General features: G+C 38.5%; 1 protein-coding gene across 3 annotated transcripts in view; it reads left to right on the plus strand.

Moving 5' to 3' along the window:
* Positions 1-19320, plus strand: part of MDFIC (MyoD family inhibitor domain containing) — a 101378-nt gene that overhangs the window by 21471 nt on the left and 60587 nt on the right. For all 3 annotated transcript variants that reach the window (XM_068549335.1, XM_068549336.1, XM_068549337.1), the window contains exon 3: positions 874-996. In XM_068549335.1, coding sequence (XP_068405436.1) covers positions 874-996 — 123 coding nt within the window. The remainder of the gene's footprint in view (positions 1-873; positions 997-19320) is intronic.

Here is a 19320-nt window from a genome sequence, read left to right on the forward strand (position 1 = left end):
AGATTCCGTGGCTACTGTCACTTATTTGTCTCACTTTGAAATAAGGTTCAGATTTTTCACCTTGGTATTCAAATATCCATAGCATGTCCCCATTCAAACTTTTACCATCTTATTTCCTAATATCCCTCTTTAAGTACTTCACAGTGCAGAAAGTTGGAACTTTTGCACAGGTGTCTGCTTTTTGAGTTCACCCATGCTGTTTTTCCACTTGGAATGGCCTTTCTCCCATCTCTACTTTGAGAATTCCTGCTGATCTTAAAGACCATCCAACGTGCACCATTTTCTATAGCGCCTTTCTTGAGCTCTCAATCCTGATGAGTTTCTTTTTCTTCCTTTGAACCTTTTTTTAAAGTGCTCTAGACCTCTTATAATGTTAATTTTACCTTACGTTATAATCTGCTTTTTGCCTGAGTTATGTTCCTAATAAGACATCACTTTTCCTTACTTCTTGGCTTCCCCCTTGAGAACCCATAAACCCACATATAAATCTCTCATCTTCTTTGATGCTTTCCCTGCCACCCCTGCCCTCTGCATGTATGGACTCACTTCCATCCTTGATGTAACCGTTCCACATTTTTCTATTATGGCAGATCATTTGCTGTTTCAACGACTTCTTTACAATAATCTTAACATAATTTTTACAGTAAAATCTTCAGTGCTAGCCATATAGTAGGTGCTCAGTAAATCTCTGCTATTGAGTCAATAACATATGCAACAGTTACTAGAGATACTAGTTACTAGAGATACTGCTCCCATTTCTTTAAATTATGCCAGATTTAGAAGCATTTAGAAAAAAAATCTATAAAATGAAAAAACAGAGAAAAATATGTAACAGTTAATGATAATAAATATATATGTATTTTTTTTATTTAGAAAAATGTGATAAAGAAAATACTGAGAGAGATATAACTCAAGCCACTGATAGCTGCTTCACACATGGAGAGATGCAAGACCAGTCCATTTGGGGAAATTGTTCGAACGACGAACTCATCAGAAGTAAGTATTTTTGGAGAAAATTGGAGTGCTTTGGGGACATGACTATGATAGTATGCTCTCAGTTAATCGTCTGATATAATTCTGCTAGAAATCTGTAAATCAACAGAGTTCATCTGAAAGTGTTTTTCGTGAGTCTTTTAAAATGCAGAGCTAAAAGTAGGGTATAAATAATACTATCTGTCAGCTTTCATCCCATCTTTAAAAAGGAAGAATTGACCTATACATTTTGGACTCCATCCTCAGAGAGATTTAAACAAAACTTAATACCTTCTTGAGCAGTGACTAAGTAGAAGTCAGACAGTTCTAAGTATGAACAGACTGTGAAACTAAAAAGATAAAGACGGAGGTAAAGGACAATGAGTAGTACTTTGGTAATGCCATGTGGTCCCTGTTCTTCTGGCCAAATGATTCCAAACTGTTTTTTACAGTTAACACTTTTATCACTGCTTGGCTTCTTTTTATTCTCTTTCTCTTCTTAAAATTGCTCTGTAGAATATATAAGAAGCTTTGGTTTAGTTTTGTTTTACTCTGGGAATGCACTGAAATGTCAGTATCTTTTGAGTGCTATTCAGAATGCCTGTCAATGTCAGGTTTTACTTGTTCTGGTCGCTAAATTCCCCCAGGTGGATTCAAGATGAATTTGCCATATAATGAACAATTTTCTGTAGTGAATGTGTAAGTAGAAAGAACACTACTATGCCACACCTGGAAGGGCATAGGAGTACTACATCTTTTGAAATTCTCATTCATGGTAACAGAATTATCGTGTCACTTCTCAGTTTTCCAGAGAAGACAGAGAAGAAGTTTTATTCTGGGAATCAAGTGTTGTTTTACTTTATTTTTTAAAGTTTAATTCTTCAGTTCAGACAACTTCATAATACAGACCCTTTTTTGTGTTACATATTACATTTACTTTGAATCTTGGAATATTGCCTTTCCTCTCTAGAATGCCCAGTATCTGTCCCTAACTGAAACCAAACAGAAAAAAAGCAGATAGAAGGAAAAAGGCAACTTTGTAGAAAACAAAAAATAACAATAGAAACAGTACTGAAGGAGACTTCAAGTTTTCAAACGAAAGTTCTAAAAGTGAGTGTGTGTTAGTTTAATTTTGGAACCATTTTGGTTTTTTACACTTTTCTATTTGGGAAGGGAATAGAAAGGAAATGAAACTCAGGAATTTGTGAGGAGCGAGATTTATATAGCTTTCTCCAAAGCATCAAATAAACATTATTTCAAGTAAACATTTATCGCCGAAACATATATTGGTTGTCTTCTATCTAAATATTGGCTCTACTGTTGTGAAACTTAAGGTTTTGTGAGATACTGGCATATTTTATGTGTGATTTCCCAAACAACCAGAGAGTTAGAGCGAGAAGGGGTCTTAGAGACAATTTTAACTTCACCTTTCGGGAGGCATAATTGTTTGCTCATTTTTTTTCCCCCATAGTCACAGAATTTTAAGTGTGTGTGTTTCATTTAATTGATTTATTTCCCTAATCTCCCTTCCCAGGGCCCACACTAGGAAAACGTGAGTAAGAACTCTTAGGACAAAACCCAAAATATAAGTACTGTTGTGTAAGGATGTGGCGAGTCATATTAACATGTTAAAAAATGTTTGTGCTATTTGATGAAGCTCATTTTAGTTGCAGAATTCATACCATTAAAGGGAATGGATTTAAAATGAACTCCTCTCTCTGTTGTCTATACTGGTTACATGGACAGCGATAAAAAGAAAATACTGTAAAGTGCAGGAAATAGATTCTTTATTGAGATGACGATGCAGCCTGTACCAGGGGGCACTGGAGTATTTGGGAACAACTGTCTAGTTGCCTACTAACACGCCCTGAAGGAATGCAGAGAGAGAGGTTTATGGCCCCCTCTGAGAGGGCTGCTGGGAAAACTGACAGATGAATGGATATTGAAAGATAATGGCCAAAGACAGTACTGCCACTCTGGCCCAAAACACGTTGCCAAGAATTTCCAGATATTTGTGGGTGACTTTGAACTGTGAATTCTGATGACAGAGTTCAAAAACTACATTTCTGTTATTTTCCTGGTCATACTTTTCTAGACAAAGGCTACTCTGTTGGGTCTACAGAAAAATTTGATATCTCGATTTGCTGGGATGGAGCATTTTATGTCATCTTGAAAACCGACTTAAGTCTGGATAGCACTTGCAAGTTTGATAATCTGATAGCCTCTGCTGTTCCAACTCCCCGATACTGAACTCTACAAACCTAGCCTGACTTTCCATCTTTGGCTTTCCCCGTTGAGTCGTTGGCCATCTCTGCGTCATTTAACGTCTGTCTCTCTTAACCCTGCAGTTAGGGAGATGTGTGTTTTCCTCTTGCTTCAGCATCTAGCCCACTTTGGGGGCCCAGTGAGTCTTTTGTAATAACAATAGGCCCTGGAAAGAAGGCGGTGGCTCAGAGCTGCATGGGGGAGGAGGGGAACATCTGTGGTGAGTCAGGACTCGGCTGGCTCCTGTGCCAGAGTCCTGTGTGGCTCGCTGAGCACCGTGGAAGAGGCGGACAGCTTGCTCTCATGGAATTGATTTTACTTTCCCACTGTAGTGCGAGGTTGGCTGGATGGAGACATCATCAGAAAAATGAGGCCGGCTGGGGTGTGGGAACATTTTCAAATGTGCAACCCACTGTTTTTCCAAGCTTCCATGGGACAGTTCAGCTGCACAAGCAAGAAGTGAAGGGGAGTGACTGTTTAATGAGGCTTCTTTTTCTTATCTATTCTTGAGAGTGGCGAGTGAGGGCTGGCCGCTAATGTCTCTGTTGTCCCAGATGCCTGCTGCCTCCTTTGTTGGATGTTTAAGGCATAATTTATAGGGGACTGTTAGCTGTCAGTGTGATTAGGCTGTTTTTACTTTTCTGAGAATAACCGGGCTCTGGAAAGTCAAGGGAGTGGCCGCTTTGGAAATTGTATTCTAATTAAAGGGTGTATTCTCAGGCCTCATAAACGAGATCCAAGCTGAGAATAATTTCCAAATTATTCTGTGAACTTTAACCCTGACCTCAGTGGACCACCCACTTGTGGCTCAAAGCTGGTGCAGGCTCTACACAGGCCTTCCAGCTTTGTGTGCCTTCTCTGGTCCTTCTAGAAAACATCACAGGTGGCAGACCTGAGGTGTTAGGCTCTCAGGGCCTAGATTTCAAATTGGTTGCCCTTGAGTTGCTGACTTATTAGAATCCTTTCTGGAAGTTATAAATAAAAGAGAAGAAATCCATATGGAATCAAACATTTCAAATAAATAGGCCATACACAACCTGGTCGGGGAATGTGCATTGTGATTCTCTTTCTTATGAAATTTAAATGAAAAAGATGATTCCAACCACTTAAATTTGTTAAAAAAAAAAAATCTAAATCCAATCAGTAAAGAATTAAAAACACATGGAGGTTTTGTGAGGAAATTTTATAATTGGAAAGGTTTTTTTTACTTTATAAATTTTTATCCTTTTTGCAGTTTAAAAGTCATTCGTATTTGGAGAAAATATTGTGGTGTATAATTTAATTTCTGGAATGGGGCTTACATTTTAGAGTTTGTAAGAGTATCTTTCTATGGTTAAGGCTGGCTTTTCCCCTCAATTAGCATATATGGGACAGTATATAATTTGGAGCTATGCCTTGTTCTAATAATCCCTAGTCCTCTGACTTAGTGGAATAAATGTTGCGGTGAAGTGACTTCCTCAATTAATATTAATTTTTCTATTTAACCCATAATATGCATAAACTGATAACAGGCAATAGGCAACATTTCATATTTTAATTAGACTAGAAAAGGAACAGAAGTAACATTTCATCTCAGTCTTTGGGGGGATTTCTAAGGTAGGAAGGAGTGTGTGTTTGTGTGTGTGCGTGTGCGTGTGTGTCTGTGTGTGTGTGCATGTGTGTGTGGGTGTGTTACTGTGCTTATACTCATAGGCATGAGTAAATTTTCCTTTAATTTAGGTCAAATTCTACTATTCTAATTATTTCCTATGGAGAGAGAGCTTACATTTTTCTTTGTTCTTCTTTCTAAAATGCCTCAGGTCTCTCTCTCAGTTTTTTCTAGGTCTTTCTGAAAATTCTTACTACTTAACTTTACCCTTGGACATTGCTTTTTACATAAACGCCTCCTAATTCTAAATGTCATTACTTCACCCTAGAAATTTTCCTTAGCTTCTCTTCCGAAATAAATTTCCCATTAAATGAAACTATTTTGCTCAGCCAGTTCTCTCCTTTGTGATTTTGTAGAATTCCCATGATCTGAAGCAAAGTTAGAATGCTCTACTTAAATGGTAATCCCCATTCTATTTAACCCATTTATTCATTTTGAAGAGGCTTTAGCTCTCATAATAGTAAGCACTTAACTGGTAGGAGAACGCAAGCCCTCGTTCTCTAATTCACACTCGCCTCCTCTTTACGGAGCTGGTGCATCATGCTTTCTCACTCATGCTTCTACTTGAAACCTTCCTCTTGGCGTCCTCTGAGTTTCCTCTCAACAGGCTCTGTTGTTAGGAACTCTGTCATTTCTTTTACTAGCCTTTGCCAACTTACTGCTGATCACCCCTTAATGAATACCATTGCATCACATTAGGGAATGCTTCCTCTATGTAAAATACTGAAAGAAAGGCAGAGACTACTCAGGTGTACTATTTATATACTTAGAGCATTTCTCACTTTGACTATAAGGAAAGAACACTGAGAGGTCGGGATTTAAATCTTTTCAGCGGCTCTCACGTTTTAATGCACATCTCAGTAAGTATTATTTGGTTTTCTTTAGAATTCACTTTATATAAAAGAGGCCATAAACAAGCACCCCACCCCCTTTCCCCCCAGGTAAGTACCACCCAGTAGGACTGGGAGATGTCGCTTTCCTGCTATGTTTCTTAGGTAATCTGGGAGTCTTTCCCTCACATCAGTACTTCATGCTCATTCATTTGGGAGCAAGTCATGGTGACTTCTATCTTGCTTAGTGTCTAGTCCTCTGTTTGTCTCTCAGAAAAATTCTCTTTTTTAATATGCTGACCAAATGGTGATGTAGCTACAGTTCGGATGCTTTACTTGTTGCTATAGCGAGGAATCTTTAACCATCAATCAATCCAAAACCCAACTCATGGTTTGATTTTAGGCTTGGGTGGATAATCATAAGCCATTTTTGATGGCTACCCATACTTAACACATTGGTCCATGATAGCCATTAGGCTGTGTTCTAGAATGGAGCTCAAGTTCCCTGACACACTTTTTCCTCGTGGTGCGTTACCCCATGCTCATCTGGGTTCTGCCCAAAAAGCTCAGGAGAACCATTGTCCATGTTTTGTTTTCAGCATCTTAGATTCAGGGACCTGGAGACCAATGAAAGCTGACTGCCAGGGTTCAGACCTTGGACGCATCATTAGTACTGGTGTTGAGCAAGTTCCCTAAACTCTATGAGATTCAATTTCTCATTTTTAGAATGGAGGTACTAATTCTGTATACCTCATTGTGTTATTTTACAGGTTATACAGGAAAACGCATTGTATGCTTAATTAGCACAGAGCTAAGTGGGTAAACACTCAAGTGAATTTATCATTTTTTATTATGATTATTCTTGGGCCCAAGTATCAGTTATAAGGCTTTTTTTTTTTTTTTTTTTTCTCTCTCTCTGTGGTTCCAATGGGTTACACGTCCAGACATCCTGGGTACAGAGGCCAGGTCTTTCTGAGACCATTGATATTTACATCCATAACAGTAGCCAGCATAGTGGCTGCTACATGGTTTATGATTAATAAATGCTTGATTACTTAAGTGTATTGAATTAATGAGAGGAGGGAAGAGATTCTTCACCTGTCTTGCTTCTCTCATTTCAGACTTTAAGGTCCTATAATGAACATTCTAAATCACCGCATTTTTCCTCTTAGTCCTTCTAGCCCCCTTCTTTCTCCCACACCTGGTTCATTCATGTCAAGTTCCATATGGAACTTCCAAGTTCCATAGATACTCTAATGATGTAAAGCTATCAAGTCCTAAGTTTGACTGCTGTTCACTGATAAGGCTCTCCTGAAGTGTTTTCAGTGAACTATGGCAGTGCTCTGGATAACGTTTATTGTCTGCGCAGGTGGGTAGGGATGACACTTTATGTAGGGCCTTTTTTGGTCCCCTCTTCCTTATTTTTCTTGCCTACCTACAAGAAAAAAGCTTGAGACTACTTTAGTTCCCTTCCTTCCTTCTTTATCCTTCCTTCCCTTGCTTTCTCCCTACCTCCCCACTCTCCTCCCTTCTCTCCCTCCTTTCTTCTTATATCTTTCGCTGCCTTTCTAAGTTAGTTTTTATGTTTTGTATTCTATAAAATACAATATTTTTATTATTGTTCTTATTATTCCTATTAATATTATCATTTAATCTATTACTTTACCTTTCACCTTTATCAAATACCATGACTCACTGAATTTCCAATCTATATCCTACTACGCTTTCGTTAAAGATTTTCAGATATTCCTAAAATCTTTTGCTCTTTACTGGGGGAGGTGAGATGGTATTGAAGTACAAGTGGTGGACGAGGGCTCAGAGAGGGAGATGGATTTATTCCTTTCCCATTTGGGAGTTCTTTGAGCCTCAGGGAGGAGCTGAGGCCTGGGAACTAGCTTAGAGGCCACCCTGAAAATGCTAACCACTGAAGAAATAAATAACCTTTAATGATCAAGACCATAAATACTGCGGTCTAGATAATTTTAGTTCTCAAACCTCAAACTTCCTGGATCTGAACACTGTGAATTTACTCATAGATTATTATTTGTAGAACATGTTACTATAATGAACTTTCAGGATTAGGTATCAAAATATAACTTTGAAAGCTGAATAAAAAAATCAGTTACATTACGATGGAATGCTAATAGTGTGCTGACATTGTGTTGTGTTGGATACAGTGATGAATAATACAGGTGCGGTCTCCACATTCAGAATTTACAGTCTGGTGGAAGAGACAGACATTTCATCTTGAAATGATAGCGTGTGTTTTGAATGCTGTGATGGGGAAGTGCAGGCGGCTGTGTGTTCACATTTGAGAAACACAAATACTCAGGTAGGGGAGAGTCCAAGAGGGCTTTCCAGAGGAAGTGGTGTCTGTTTTGACACCTGAAAGAGTTGGCCAACTCAAGCAGAGCAGGGGAGGGAGTGGAGCCAGAGTGTTCCAGGCCCAAAGAACAGTACACCCACAGGTCTAGAGGCAAGAGAGAACGTGGCCAGCTTGAGGAGAGTTGGAGAAGTTTTGTGTAAGCTGGGATGTAAAATGTGAGATGAGGGGTGGAAAGATGGAGGGAAAGAATCTGTTAACAAGGGTTGAGGGAAGATGGAAGGTATTGAAGGGAGAAGTGACTTAAATTTATATTTTAGTTTGGCTATATTTTAGGATGATTGCTTTTGTAATAGTTAGAAAATAAATAAGAATGGGAAGGACTGAAGGCATTAGGAGATCAACTGAGCCTGTGGTGTTAATCCAACTGAGAAAAGAAGGTGGCTTGGACTGGGGTAGTGGCAGGTGGGTTTGCAAGAAGTAGATGGATTCAGCTTTTTATAGGGTACAATCGGTCAGTAAGACCTCTGGGGAAAGGGAATGGCAGGTGCTGGGAAGGAGGCCAAGGTTTTTAGTTTGGACAAATGATAGTTGTGATGAAAGGACAGTGGGGCAAAGGAGTTAAGGACATTGTCCAACTAGGGCTTGAAGTGATGGGCTGTGCATGGCAGATGGGTAGGGAAAGAAGCGAAGACAGGAGGTATCTTACAGATAAGAAAGAAAAACCAGCGAGACTAATGAATCCCTAAAGATTTCTGTTTTGTTTTGTTTTTTAAGAAACTAAACAAAAGAGGTATAGATGCAGTAAGTGAATGGGATAAGTGGAAAGAGAAGATGGATTATGAGAATGGGAAATAGGAATTTAAGACTTCTGAGGTGGAACAATCCCAGGTGAGGACAAGGACCGAAGTGTGACCCTGAGAATGGGCGATGGAAACAGCTTTTCCTAAACCCAGAGTACTCGATTGGGAAGAGGTTTTGGAAGCTTCATAAAAATTGCCGTATTTGGCAGGTGGGGAAACAGAAATCCAGATGTTTCCTCCAATCAACATGGCAAAGCTGGGGCTTTATCTATGTTTTTCTTGCACCTCAATCTCTTGAATTCCTCACCAAACCTTAGTGGTTAAGAAGAAGGCAGCCAGTTTCCATGGTTCTTGAGAACGTGTCTCTGGGTCTTTGCTGCTTTGTGCTAAGGTCAGTCACCTGTCGTAGATCAAAGAGACAGTAGTTTGATATTCTCTAAGCTGAGGACCCTGAAATGAGCAAAAAATAATACACATGGTTTGAAGCTGCTGGTTTTCTTTACTGGAAGATTCTAAAGGATCTTCTCCATCTAGTCCAGTAGACATACAAAATAGGGACTTAAAAAAAAGATGAATATCAATCAGTGTGTGCGTATCAAATTATATGTGTGTGTGTATTTTTTTTTTTCTTAATGGAAGATGTCTCCTCACAATAGTTAGCTCTAGGGAGTAATGTGAAATTGAGTGAGGACATACTGGTGAAGAAGACTTCCATTTAATATTCTGTATGCTATCTTCTGCATTGTATTTTTTCCCCCCATGAGGTGAATTATTTTTTTGTATGAAAAGCAATAATATTTGAAAAAGAAAATTCTCCCATATAGCAAAAAATGATCAGGGTGAGGGCCTAGCTTCCCAAAGCTGCATTAGAGCCCAGTTACCTGTAGGAAATGCTCAGGTCACAGGTAAGCCAGGAGATTCTGCTTCCTTCAGGTTCTGCAGAAGACAGGACCAGCTATATCATTTTGGAGGTGGAGGGCAGTGTAAGATGAGAATACAGGGCCCCTTGTTGAAAACTTATGAATTTCACCGTGGCAACAGCAGAGCGTTAAACCAAGTGCACTGGTCCTTTTAAGCTTGGGGCTCAGTGCTCTTGCACGGGTCACATGCCCATGAAGCTGCGCCTGGCTGGAGCCTTGAGAGAGCAGGGATTTAGTTCTGGTAAGCAAAAAAGGTATACCTTGTACGCATTTTATAATTTTTTTAGTATGTTCCTGAAATTCAAGAATGAAGGAGTTTTTCTGGGCTTGTCGAATCAGTTGGTATGTTGTTAGTCAGAAGCATGAGTAGCTCCGACAGCTACGTGAAACAGCTGCCACGCGGCAAGCTCTCAAAGGGAGACAGTGGCTCCCAGCTCTTATCCAGCCACTGAAGGGGTGAGATCTGCTTCCAGCTTTACCTAGGCTCAGTACTGAGAGTGAGGGGCTGCGTCGGATTGAGGAGCATTGGTGGATTTCCCTCTCCACTCCTTTCAGGAGTTCCATTGCCCTTCAACTTAGCACAGCTGGGAGTCAATACTGTGACTTGTCCCGTGCTTCCTTCAAGGAGTCCTTCAGGACTTGGTGGTAAATCCGAGCTCCATGGTTCTCCACCGGAAGCTGGATTCTTCCCAAGTCCCTGCGTTCTATAGCAAGAGACACAAAAGTCAGGGAAATCTCTTTTGAAACCCTCAGATGCTGGTTTAGAGGGTGAAATTGCATTAAGTGAACCAGAGAAGAGAGTGGGTGGAGAAATTTGTTCTGCTTTGGCATATCATATTTAATTAGATACATTTTCCATGGTTCTTGAGAACTTGGGTTGGGAGATTTAAGATTCCCACAATCTCGAATTGTCACAAATAATTGATTCATGCTGGTGTGATCATAATAAGACCATACGTCTCATCTTTGGGTGCTGCCCATACGTTACTTGTCTTTACGAAAAAGATATTCACCTGTCATCTATGTAGAGGCCTGTCTTTGCAGGTTATCTTCTCCATATTCCTTCAACATTACCAAGGTGCTGTCATAATCACAAAGGTGAGTGATAACGTAGGTTGCAGCGGTGACAACAACACACCTAGTGAATAGTGTGACCGTGTGTAATTAACATTGTCTCACTAGTCCTCCGAGTTAGGCTTTTCTCATTGCACTTCTCCCATATGCAGTAAACTTTTTAAAGTCTTACCAAATAGCTCTGAATATGAAAACTTACTACTGGGAATGTAAAATTAAACCCACATTCTTACATATTTAGGGCTTCAATATTTTTCACTTTAGCCAATTTAAGAGGGTCGACTTTAGGTCTGGGTTTTTGAAAGAAACAGAACAAAAGCCATTCGGTATTTTTTATTTAGATACGCATGACTTGCCTTTTAATTTTTTAAACAAAAGATTCCTTTTTAATTTATTAAATTTCAAAGATTATACATATAGTGTATATATAAATATACATATGAGTCTGTTTTTATAGAGGGTTGAATAATACTTTTGCCATGAAGTCCAAATCTGTTTGGACTAATTCAAGGCAGGGCGAACAATTAATTTCAGGCTACAAAATCTTCTCATCATTTCTACTTTAAATTTGAGCCTAGTTGCCAATCTGGTACCTGGAAAGCTGATGTGAAGGGGTGTTGGTAGTACATTAATTTCCTGTTAACATTGCAAATCAAATGGCAGAACCATAGTCAGTCGTTGTGTGAACTGGCGTTGGGTGTAATATAGCTGTGACTCTTTATTCATGCCGTCAGCTCCACCTTCTAGCATAATCAATTTTATGCTTAACTAGTATCTTGTGTGTCCTCTAAGTCAAGGCTTCCCAGTGTTTGACTGATATAGAGCTTCTTTTAATTTCTTTGAAATCGCATCAATTCTTGCCTTCTTTAACTCTAAAGACTTTATGTCTATTTCACTTTAGCCACCTTACAAATATGGACACACCTTGGACCTTGCTATCAATGAGATCTGCTCTATTCTAAGATTTTGAAATCAGAAATTAACTTTCTCATTTCTTCGTGCACTTTACCTTAATAATAATTATGCCTAATCTGCTAACTATGTTCTTTTCCCCCATAGTATCTCATCTCCTCCTTCACTTCACCTACCATTTTTTCATGGCCATCTGGGACCTGCAAATGATCCTTCATTATCCCCTAAATTCTACAACCTTATGCTGTATCTGCCAAGCTTACACTGAAACTAAGGTAGCCGACCATACCATCAGTCTTCTCACTTCACATTCCAGGGGCTGTGGATCATAGACCAAAAAATGTTGTGTAGCGGACGGAGCAGCTCTGGTATAAATACGTGGTCTCTAATCTCAATTAAGGCATCTCTGCTAGTACTAGAGGTACAGTTTCTGGTTGATTTCCACTTGTGGTCCATTCTTGCCTTTTTATTTTATGACATTTTTTAATAAGGACTCAGATTATGTTCTAATTCCTTCATCACGGAGACATGTTATGTTCTATTTAAACACCAGCTCCTGGTATTCGAAGCCTGTTCTGGTCTGTATAGCTGATACCTTATCCTTTCTTGATCTGTGTTATGGAAGGGTTAAATACAACTAAAATAGGCTTCTTATAGGTCACTTTTCTCAGTCCAATGGTCTCTTCTCAGTCCTCATTTTTTTCTGTAAAATTTGATAGGTCATGTTTCCTTCTTGAAATTCTTCCGCTTCTTGCTAATCTTCCCCCTTTCTGCCTCTGTAGCTATAACTGGCTTCCTTTCAGTCCCTCGGATGCCCTGAGTCCCTTTCTGTCTCTGGGCTTTTGCATTCCAGATCTCACCCCGGGCTTAACTGTCACTTCCAAAGGGAGGCTTTCCCAGACCTCTCAATCTAAAACGGGTTTCCCTGTTTCTCATAGCACCTTTTCCTTCCTAGCCCTTGTCACAATTTGTGATTGATTTTTGCTATTACATGTCTAATATCTGCTGGCTTTACGTTGCATTCCTAGCAATTAGCATTACTCTAGGACCACAAGAAACTTTCAGTAAACTATTTTGGATGAATGACTGTGGGAATAAAATAAATTTTACTTTGTGCTCCACTACTTCCTTTCCTGAACTTTTCCCTTAGTTAAAATATGTTCCTTGCTCTTCCCTCTACCTGTAGAGTATTTTCCTTCTCCCAAGCTTCACTTGTGTTACCTGTCTTTCCACATCTCCAGCCAGACAGCTGTGATTTCTCCCTCATTTGCACTTGCAGAGTATTTATCTTCATCTCTCCTAAAGGACTCATTAATTTCAAAGCTGTAGTGCATGTGCGGATGGCCCTCTTCCCTGTCACTGAGCTGAAGGCTCCTTAAAGGCAGTATCGGCATCTCATTCAGTTTTGTATCCCTCACAGTGTCTAGCCCAGGGCCATGCATGAGAGTTTTGTTCCCAATACGTACATGTTAATTGTTGAATAAATGAAAATCGGTACCTTTTGACTGCACTTAGCTTCTCTGTAGGAGTCTGACGGCTTTGAATTGGTTAAGCTGTAGTAATTTGTCTTAAAATGTGGACTGACTTTCTTTGCTTCTCTTAAGGAGCTAATTTTCTGTCTACAGTTCATGCATATCAAAGGATGCTTTTTATTAGTTATATTAACAATGTTATTACTTAGAGCTTTTTATAGTTAATGAAAGTTTTCATATTGATGACCTAACTTGGCCTATCAGCAACTTTATCAGGCAGGTGGGGTAAATATTATTATCCATAGATGAGATTGAGCTCAGAAAAGTCAAGCAGTGTGCCTAGGGCTGCACAGCTAATATCCCGATTACCTAGCAGTGATTCTCACGGGGGGGGGGGGGGGGGTGGAACAGAGGAAAGGGTAAGGACTTTGTGCTGTTTGTGGTCCCCTAGAGAATGCATTAAAATCACAGGGGGAGATGACAATTTTCCCAAATTATAAGCATATTCCAAGCTGAAAATTCTGATCCATTTCCTAGTTGGGATTTATTGCCATTCTACCACTATGAATGATATGACTGCATCCTGCCTTTGTCTTAGGTCAGAAAAAAAGTTGGGAAAATTACAATCATACTCCTTTGGAATGTCATCTTTGTCGTGATAAATTCAAGACAATTCCTGGCCTTAATATATACTTGATATCTTAGAAAAAAAGCCTTCTTTACTTTTCAGAACTATTTACTCATTGCTTCCATGAGAACTTGTTCTCATTTCAGGAGATGGGCAAAGAATCTTGGCATCTGCCATTCTTTTTGTGGTATGAAGATAGGCATTTTCCTTCTGTAACAAAAAGAGATCTTACTAATGGAAGCTGAAGATCTGGGGGATGGGGATGGGCAGGAGTTTGATTCTATAGTCATACCCCTTTGTGCAAAGAAATTGTTCTCAACTCTTCACATTAGCTTAAAAACAGGCCCTACCCCAGACCAATGACCTCAGAATCATTTAGGAGTAGGGTCTAGGCAATCTTAATTATTAAAAGCTCCCCAGTTAGTTCTGAGGCGCAGCTCAGACTTAGAACTCGTAAAGTTTTTAATCAACTATGTTGCCCTACAACAAATAAGCTTGTATGATAAGCTGACAACTAGTTTTTTATTTGAACATTTAAAGACTTTTTTTTTTTTTAAATGGTTCCTTAATAGTTGTGACCATAAGACCCAGAGGAACTGATGGATATGGCTGCCTACTGGGGAGAGCCCAGGTGCTGGCTACCTGTCTTAGCCCTTAGCCTTTGGGGAAGTTGTTTTCTCAAGAGATGTTTACATTGTACAGAATGTGTGTTTCTTTTAATTTTGCTGTGTAGCACTTTAAGTTTTATTACATTGGTAAAGAACGATTATAATTTGTACCCCTAGCCTTGTTAAATGAAAAGACTTGAAAATCTAAAATTTGATGTGACTATAAGGAATTATGGTGTATCTTAGGATCTTGACATTTATGAAGTCAAAATCGAAGTTTGTTACGTAAGTCAAATGTTTCAAGTATGAAAATGCTTTTGCCTGGTTTTTTTCTGAAGAATTACAAATGCTTGCTTCTTTCATCTGCTTTAGGCACTATGTTCCGAACTAGAGTAAGCTGTCTCTTTCGGTTAAAAATTTCTGGAATAAGCAGCCTTCCAAACACTATATCTAAGTGTCTTGTAGATATATTGGAAAGAATATCTCCCTAACTATTAAAGCTAGAGTTTGTTCTTAGAGTAAAGCAAAGTCTCTTATAATAGAGATACAGTTTACCTAAGAGTCATATTAATAAGTAAAAAAAAAAAAAAATCAGCTTTTTGAATAATATATGAATTCATATGGTATCAGTGGTATCTAGGCATTTGGGACAAAACATAATTAGTTTCAATTCCCTTTGAGAGGGAGATGTGGATGTTAAAATAAATTGCTGATGAGGCATATACTTTGGAGAACAGTGTATTTCAAAACTTTGTGCAATATCAGCTATTTCTTTCAATGGTATGGAAGTATAGCCCAAGACTGAGAAGATTTATTAGGGGCGGTTTTAAACCATTCTTACTATATAGAAGTTCATAGTTTGCTACTTAGAACTGGATACCGAAAAGAAGAATAATAGCAAATATTTATAGGCCCGCTTGGAAAACATTAATTCTATACAGCCTCTGGCACCATTGTTTGTAGCCAATAAACCAAATACTAATCACTTGCTTGTATAAGAATAATCAGTATCACAATATGTAAATATTCAAAAGGGCTTGGTTATATAGTTATCATGAGTTACTCCTTTACAAAACACTGAATAATGGACCTACTCCAGAAAAATCAGCACTTACAGAGTAAGAAGACATAGATTTGTGCAATAAATATATTCTGAGGGAGGAAAGGAGGAATAGAGTTTGGAATAAATTGACTTTATTAAGTAAAAATGAAGAAACTACCTCTATGGAAGGAACTATTTTGCTACCAGGAATAAATATTCCAAACTTGCACAGTAGAAAATCTAATCATTCTAACCTTGAGGGACTGCTTTCAAAGGTTTCAGTTTTATCATGGAAATTAATCAGGCTATGATATATGTAGTATGTGTAGTATAAGACCCTATGCAAGCGATTTTCCATCGACTCTTAATTTTTTGAGACACATAAACAAAATACTGTACCTTCTCATTTTTTTGCGCAACTCTTTGAAATTTGCACTCTGGGAAATTAGCACAGGTTATCATCCTTATTTTAAACATGTTCAAGAGTCTTCCTGAGAAATGGAGCCCATTACTTAGCCAAGGATTCATCACTCTGCTCCTCGTCTTTTTCAGGTTTGCTTAGTTTGATAAACACTGGATTCATGATCAGCTCCTTGTCCCCATTAAGCCTCCAGAAAATGCGGGGTTTGTTACAACACTCACTGGGAAGAACTTTTCCATTTAGTTTGTTTTTCTGATGACATCTACAGTGTGAAAGTAAAAATATTTAAACGAAACCGTTCACAGAGTGCATACTTAATGTGCTAAAAGCACAAATGTGTGGGAGTATTCATTTTCTTTCTTTTTTTTACTAAAAACAAACAAACAAAAGCCCAACCACTACTTCTTGGATCTAAAAAATAAAATAGGATAACCCAGCTTACAGAGTCAGGATCTACCATTCTAGGAGGCTGAATAGCTGCGATTATAGCTTGGTCAGTAATAATGACAGATTTTAGTGTCCATTTTAGTGTATGAAACACTAAATTACGAGTTGAAAAACAGGTAGTTTATAGTCCTAGAATAGCATTTCTTGGAGGCTGTGGATGACGTTAAATCATTTCAGGGTGGTTTTCTTTTTTTCCCTTTTAATTGCAGGTACAGTGTTGTTTTCACTTCTTTGCATATTAATACAAATATGAAAATATTTGTTGGTGGTCTGTTTGGAAAAGAGGCTTATTACTATGTACATAGTATTGTACATAGTAATTGTATCCTTATGATTTTTTTTTTTTTTTTTTTGGCACACAGTATTAAAACTTAGTCCTTTGGAAAATGTCATAAAGAAGTTTCATTATTCAGATAACTTAATTTAATAAGTCTTCATAAGGGCTGCCTCAACCTAGAGAGTTTCCAGTCAGTTCGGCCTGATGCAATCCACTCTAGTATGCCTTGCAAACTAACTGCTGAAATCGCACATACTGTGAATGATTATGTGTGAAGACTCTGGAAGAACTGGAGGTGTCACTGGCGATGGACACAAACATAGCATAATGCTTTTTTAAAGTAGGGGAAGGTATACATGTGGCAAGCCAATTAGCTTGACTCCCAAATTCTAAATAGACAAAGCATTTGGAGGAAAATGGAATAATGGCCAAAAGCTTGACTGACTTGTTTCCCAGCTCCATTTTGACAGGAGTGAGCCTTCTGGTCAGACATAGTAAGGCAGCAGCATGTAACACTGGTGCTTAGAGAAAGGCTGTGTGTATGTAGAGAAGGTAAGGGGTGGAGTCCTATGATTTGGATTCTAATCCTGCCTAAAACTCATTAGCTGTGGGGCACTGGGTAAGTCACTTGTCATCCAGCTTCAACTTCTGCATCTTTAGAATATAGATGGGAGGAGTACCTTCCCTCACTACCTCATGAGGTTGGTGAAGGGTCAAACATGGAAATCTAAGTGGAAATATTTTAAATCTAAGTTTATAGATGGATATTAGTTATATATAATGATGAGAATAACTAGTACCTGGGTTAAAGGTCGAAGTGCAGGACCACTTTGAGTTATGCCTTGAAAAGAATGAAATCTCTTCCATAATTGCATTTTTAGGCTGATCCAGAGATACTAAGCAGAGAACCAGGGAAGAAAATGGGGTGTGATTCTCTGAATGCTCTCACTGGTTATCCAGAGTTGGGGGAAGTGTCAAGTACACATATCATGGCCTCTTTCATATGATCTTAAAAATAACCACCCAAAACAGATCATCAAAAAATGTGCACTGAATAGGCCCCTCTTTTATTTAAAGCTGAAAATTAATTTTAAAATAAATGAAGTCTCTCAGTCAGATAAAAATATACAACAGAATATTCTTCTACAAAAAGAAGACTCTTTTTGTCCTTGATTTCTGGTAATATCCCACTGTATTAGTGTTTTCAGTATAAAATGATGCTTCTACCTAAGTTACTAATCAATAGGAATTTACTTCTGTGTGGATTTATGTGCTTAATAAATGGAATTCTGACTTTTCTTAGCACTAAATTAACTACTTTAAAAATGGAAAACAAAGAATATGCAAATACCAATATACCAACCATGCTCAGATTTAACAAATGTCAACATTTTGCCAAATTTTCTTGTTTTTTCAGTTTGTTTTTTAAAAAAAATAACTTATGTTTTGTTCAACATGGAGATTGAACATATATATTCCTTTCTCTTTGGAAATCTCCCTTAAATGACAGTAAATTAATAATATTAAAAAAGACAAATTTAAATATATAGAGAGAGAACAGACAAGAACACAACAGTGGATCAGAAATGTTAAGAACTTTCTGAATGATGGAAAGTAGATGGAAAAATAATAACTGAGTTTGTAGCACTGAAAGCCAGAACTGAAGTGTCAGTATAATGCAATATGGTACTTAATACCCCCTAAAAATTCAAGATTTGGAGACACCTGGGATCTTGGAATCCGGGGTGAAATTTGGACTGAGAAGAAGAGGGCAGGTGGAAAGTTTGCATGCACAAGGCTTAGACCATCAGATCCCTTCCACCCACTGAATCTGAGCAGCTGTGCTACTCCCACTCCCACTCCAACCCTCACAAGACACAAAAGAGTGAAGCTCTAGAGAATTTAAGCCAGGAAGGCTCCAGACCTTGGACACCTGGAATAGCAGAGCATGGGAGCAAGTGACATACTGATCACAGGGTGCTTGGTGACAGTTAACTCCCTGCATGACAAGACACAGACGCAGTCCCAACCTCCTTTCCCCTTAGTCATTGATGGTCATGAACCAAATATCACAAACCAGAGAAAAGTACTTACTTTTATATTTTTCTTGCTCATTAATTTTCCAATTTTGGAAAAAAAAAAAAAATGGAAGAGATTTCATCTTACCTCTTGTCGGTTACCATAGTCCCTGGTAGCATTCCTGAGCTCCCAACGACTGGCTGAGAGCAGAGGGGCTATGAACCTAGTTAAATTAGTCACTGTTGGCTGTAGGTGGACAGAAAAGTGCTCAACCCCTACTACCACTCCTTCAGGTTAATCTTGCTCCCAGTGAAGCTCCCTCTATTTAAGGTGTCTTACCTTCTCCCCACCTCATACTTCTTTCTCTAGAAAAAGAAGAAAATTTTAATAACTGTGTTAATAGATATTATCCAGGTGGCTTAGATTTTAAATGACAAGGTCCTAATGAGTTGGATACTTAAACTGATTCTTTTCGGATTGTTTTTTAGATATCATGTCATATATACATTGTTTTTCTACATGTTGACAGTGAATCATGGATCTATACTCTTGTAATATTAAAATTAAGGAAGGTGCCTTAGAGATCAGTGCGTTCCACCTCTCTTTTTTCAGTAAGCAGAAAGAAGTAAACAGTTTGTCCAAAGATAATCAGGTAGTTA

This window comes from Eschrichtius robustus, chromosome 8 (assembly GCF_028021215.1).
Source record: "Eschrichtius robustus isolate mEscRob2 chromosome 8, mEscRob2.pri, whole genome shotgun sequence".
NCBI lineage: Eukaryota > Metazoa > Chordata > Mammalia > Artiodactyla > Eschrichtiidae > Eschrichtius > Eschrichtius robustus.